The following is a 4,898-nucleotide window of genomic DNA, read 5'->3' on the forward strand; positions in this document are numbered from 1 at the left end:
TATATGTGTATATATATGTGTATATTATATATGTATATATATATATATATATATATATATGTGTATATATATGTGTATATATATATATATATGACAAACATTTTAAAACTCCACAGGACTTTTATTGTGAAGTTTGATGATATTATATCTGTCTCACTTCCCTCCTGTCTGTACCTTAGTCTGTGTCCAGGATCAGTCAGTCAAAGTCTGTCTTCAGTCAGAGTGGAAACAGCAGAGATGTTCTCCCCATCCCCTTCAACCAATCACAGACCTCTGCCCCTCACACCAGGTAACTATAGCAGCAAATAACGGAACTCGGCCTCTCATCCAGGTGAATGCTAACCTGTAGGAGGGGCGGAGCTTCAGCTCTGTGTTAGCTGGGACTTCCTGTAGTTTGAAGACAGTGTCTGTAGTCAGACAGACAGGCAGTTTATGTTCATTCAACTCTGTCTGATATCCTGTCTCTCTGATGACCTGTCTGTCTCTCAGTGGCTCCCCTCAGGTCCTCAGTCCCAGTATGTCTGGTCCTCCCAACGTTCAGCCCAGAAGAAGCTCCAGACTGTTTACTAGTGCCAGCTCTACTGCCAAGGTACTGCACCACTAAAGTAATAATACAGTAATGAATACAGTAATAGATACAGTAGTAATAATGATACATAATACAGTAATAATAATACAGTAGTAATAATGATGCAGTAATATTAAAACTGTAATGATACAGTAATAATACACTACAGCCTGATACTGTGTGTCTCTGCAGGAGAACAGTAAGAAGTTAAAGATGAAGTTTCCAACAAAGATCCCCAACAGGAAAACAAAATGTAAATCAGCAAAGACTTCAAACAGCACCAACCTGAACGAGAGTCTGGACATCCTGAGACTGGATCCCAGTCTGAGTCTACCAGACACCAAGATCCCCCAGTACCAAAGGGCTGCAGCAGGTACAGCTCCGATCTTTACTTTATCCTTACTTCACTAATGGACATTAACTTGTAGCTATTCGCTAACCGCTGCTAATGGACTCCTGGTGGTCCAGAGCTTGTGTACTAGAGAACCACACTGTCAGGGTTCCCACGTGTCCTACAAAACCTGGAAATGTAGAGACTAGTTTTCCAGTCATGGAATCAATCTAATTTGATTAAAATGACCAAATATCCTGAAAATAATCCAGGATATAATATTATAGTAATCCAGGAAATAAGTTTTCCTGGAAACGTTTGCTCTTCATTTACATCATCACATTTTCTGTAAAACAAGATAAATTCTACCTGATTTGAAGTGTGACTGATGGTGAGAACCGCCAAGCATGCCACGAAAGGTTATCTAACACAGAGTGTCCCATAAACGCTGACCACCTGCAATTAACCACTTCATCATGAACCTGCATCATTCAAACGGAAGTCAATAATTAACCTCTCCATTAATTATGTGACCCTTTATGAACAAGTGCTGTCCTGAACTGTCCATAATAACTAATAATAATAACCCAGTCCAACCAGTCACCTAATAGCACGGCTGAGTTAGCTCCACTGTTAACCAGCTAACAGCAGCAGCTAAAGTAGCTAACAACAAGCAGGTTAGTATAACTAATACTGCAGTACCAGAGACTAGTACACTCTGACACTGTCTTTCTTTATAAACCTGTTCATATACGTCTGTGTGTGCGTGCAGACAGCGTGATGGTGTTGCTACGGGAACTGGGACGTGGTTACCAGGCGCTGTGCTCGTACAACTGCAGAGAGGCAATCAACATCCTTACCTCCCTTCCTCCCCAGCACTACAACACTGGCTGGGTCCTCACGCACATTGGCAGGGCTTACTTTGAACTGGCAGAGTATACACAGGTAACACTCACCTGTCAGCCAGGGAGCAGTTTGATTGGTCAGCAGTGCTTTCTGTTCAGGTGTTATGATGTCACAATGATGTGTTTGTAGGCGGAGCGTCTGTTCAGCGAGGTCCGAAGGATCGAGTCGTACAGAGTTGAAGGGATGGAGATTTATTCGACCACACTGTGGCACCTGCAGAAAGACGTGGCCCTGTCCGCGCTGTCCAAAGACCTGACCGACATGGACAAGAACTGTCCTGAGGTAGGACTACACTCCAGCTCAGAACCGGGGCCTTAGACCCAGACCTAACCCGAGACTGAGAATAGAGCCATGTCTGACAGATCAGCTGTGAGACACGAGTGGAGACGCTGCTAGCAGCAAAGCTTCAGTCAACAGTTTCATAACTTTAGAATCTGACCATCGACCGGTTGGTGGTATATTTGGATCCATCCAGGGTTCCTCGTAACTTTGTTGTTGCATCCATAACGTTAAACGTATTTCTGACTCGTATCAGTGAATATTTGCACACCGACTACGTTCTCATTACCGTTGTGTCTGTCTGTCTCTGCAGGCCTGGTGTGTAGCAGGTAACTGTTTCAGCCTGCAGAGGGAGCACGACATCGCCATCAAGTTCTTCCAGAGAGCCATCCAGGTGCGTTGCTGTTACCATGGTTACACTCCTTTCAACTTTCAATGCCCTCTGACCCCAGAGCTTCCATTCCTGTAAAGACTCCCAAACAAAGGTTTAACAGGGAAACAGGAAGAGCCACCAAGGACGGCTCCCTCTACAGGACAGACAGGAAGTGGAACAAACCAATACAATCACATTACAGACAATTATTGATGACTCAATGTCTGATACATGAAGGTTATCAGATATATGTGAAGAGTAGGATCCAGGAGGATATTGACCTGTTTGTGTCTCTGTCGCCACCTACCTGTCTCTTTCTCTCTCTGACCTGTCTGTCTCTCAGGTGGACCCAGGCTTTGCGTACGCCTACACTCTGTTGGGTCATGAGTTTGTTCTGACGGAGGAGTTGGACCGAGCACTCGCCTGCTTCCGCAACGCCATCAGAGTCAACAACAGACACTACAACGCATGGTACCGTAACCGTGGTAACCAATAGGTTACACCTAAAATTACACCGGGGGATTGCTTCATGACATCACATCTGCAACTCGCTTTCGCTCCAGTCGTCTTCATTGCGCCTTCCTGCCTGATGTTGTCGTGTGTGTGTGTGTAGGTATGGTCTGGGGATGATTTACTACAAACAGGAGAAGTTCAACTTGGCAGAAATTCACTTTAAGAAAGCTCTGAGTATCAACCCTCAGAGCTCCGTGCTGCTCTGTCACATTGGAGTGGTAAGTTAGCACGTAGCATCCTCAATCTCCATCTGTGTGTAGGTGCAACATGCGTTGAAGAAGTCTGATGCGGCTTTAGAGACTCTGAACAGAGCGATTGGGATCGACCCCAAAAACCCGCTCTGCAAGTTCCACCGAGCGTCCATACTGTTCGCCAACGACAAATATAAGGTAATCAATACTGATCAGTAAGAATCAATACAGTCATAGTACTGTTTGAATAACTGGCCATTAATCAGAGGCTGAAACTGAGTAACAAAAATTGTCTGTCTCTGACCTGCTGCAGGCGGCTCTCCAGGAGCTGGAGGAGCTGAAACAGATTGTTCCCAAAGAGTCTCTGGTTTACTTCCTCATAGGAAAGGTAACCTTAACTGACCTTTGACCTCTGACACTGTGACCCCACCATGGAAGTAGCTGTCTGTCTGACTGCCTGTCTGTCTGTCTCATCAGGTGTATAAGAAGCTGGGTCAGACTCACCTGGCTCTGATGAACTTCAGCTGGGCGATGGATCTGGATCCTAAAGGAGCAAACAACCAGATCAAAGAAGCCATCGACAAGAGATACCTGCCAGAGGACGAAGGTGAGACAGGTTCACAGAGTGAGACATCAGAGTGAGACAGGTTCACAGAGTGAGACAACAGAGTGAGACAGGATCACAGAGTGAGACCTCAGAGGTGAGACAGGTTCGCAGAGTGAGGGGTTTACAGAGTGAACTAAAGGTACCTGGAGTCTGTTTTCGCTGAACTGTGATTGGTCAGGCTGTTTGTGATGTCAGAGGTTGTTGAGGATGAAGGCTGTTTGTTAAATATTGTCTGTCTCTCTATCTGTCTGTCTCTCTACCTGTCTCAGCGGCTGAGGTGGACGACAGTCAGGACAGCAGTATCATGACGGACGCCGATGACACGCAGCTCCACACAGCTGAGAGTGATGACGTCCTTTAACCCCGCCAACCTAATGAACCCCGCCCCCTGCTCGAGTCAAGCCCAACCCCCTGTTCTGATTGGCAGGAGGAGTACTGTTGCTAGGCAACATTCTGACAGACAGCTCTTCAGTTTAGCGCCGCCCTTGGCCCTCTTCCCCGTCCTCTGATTGGCTGAAACAGACTGCTGCTGCCCTGACACCCCGCCCCCTGACCCTCCTCTTCCTTGTATGTCATCGAGCTCATCCTCTGACATCACAGCTGTTTTTTATGTTCTTTTTATCATCGTTATGAAAATAAACCAATAAAAACATGTAAACTCCACCCACTGCCGTCTGTCTACTTCCTGTTAGCAACAACCAATCAGAGCAGCTCTGCACTGATTGGACCAGCAGAGTCGTTTGTTTCAATTTCAGATCAGAATCGTGTTTGTGGCAGAGAGCTGATTGGTTTAGTTGTCTACAACACTTTTACTCTGAAAGGATTAGATTAGTTTTTATAGATTTTATAGATTAGAACAGCAGTAAGTGATGTCATGATCGCATGATCTGAACCACAGGAAGTAGGTAGATGTAATGAGTTAATGAGACAGACAGGCAGCTTGTTACTATGGCATGCAGTCACAGGGAGGAGGTATATGAAGGTAGGCCTTGTTATTATGGTATGGACTCTATCTGTAGTGGGACGATACAGCGGGTTGAGCAAAACGATCAATACAGAGAAATAATAATTAATATCAGAATCAGAATCAGAAATACTCCTAATAACCCCTAACCCTAATACTCATTACA

At 45.3% G+C, this 4,898-nt stretch overlaps 1 protein-coding gene across 1 annotated transcript; it reads left to right on the plus strand.

Annotated features, from left to right (window-relative positions):
- Nucleotides 1–179: 179 nt before the first annotated feature.
- Nucleotides 180–4,431, plus strand: cdc27 (cell division cycle 27; the record flags this gene model as incomplete). The annotated part of the gene is given in 12 exon segments (XM_035654321.1): nt 180–289; nt 490–589; nt 761–941; nt 1,672–1,844; nt 1,935–2,087; nt 2,398–2,478; nt 2,801–2,928; nt 3,071–3,188; nt 3,231–3,359; nt 3,475–3,549; nt 3,639–3,768; nt 4,038–4,431. Coding segments are annotated over 12 exon segments (1,470 nt in total), but the record flags the coding sequence as incomplete, so codon positions are not given.
- Nucleotides 4,432–4,898: the final 467 nt, after the last annotated feature.

Source organism: Morone saxatilis, unplaced genomic scaffold, assembly GCF_004916995.1.
Source record: "Morone saxatilis isolate NCDOM2014 unplaced genomic scaffold, NCSU_SB_2.0 Contig14, whole genome shotgun sequence".
Taxonomy (NCBI): Eukaryota; Metazoa; Chordata; class Actinopteri; family Moronidae; genus Morone; species Morone saxatilis.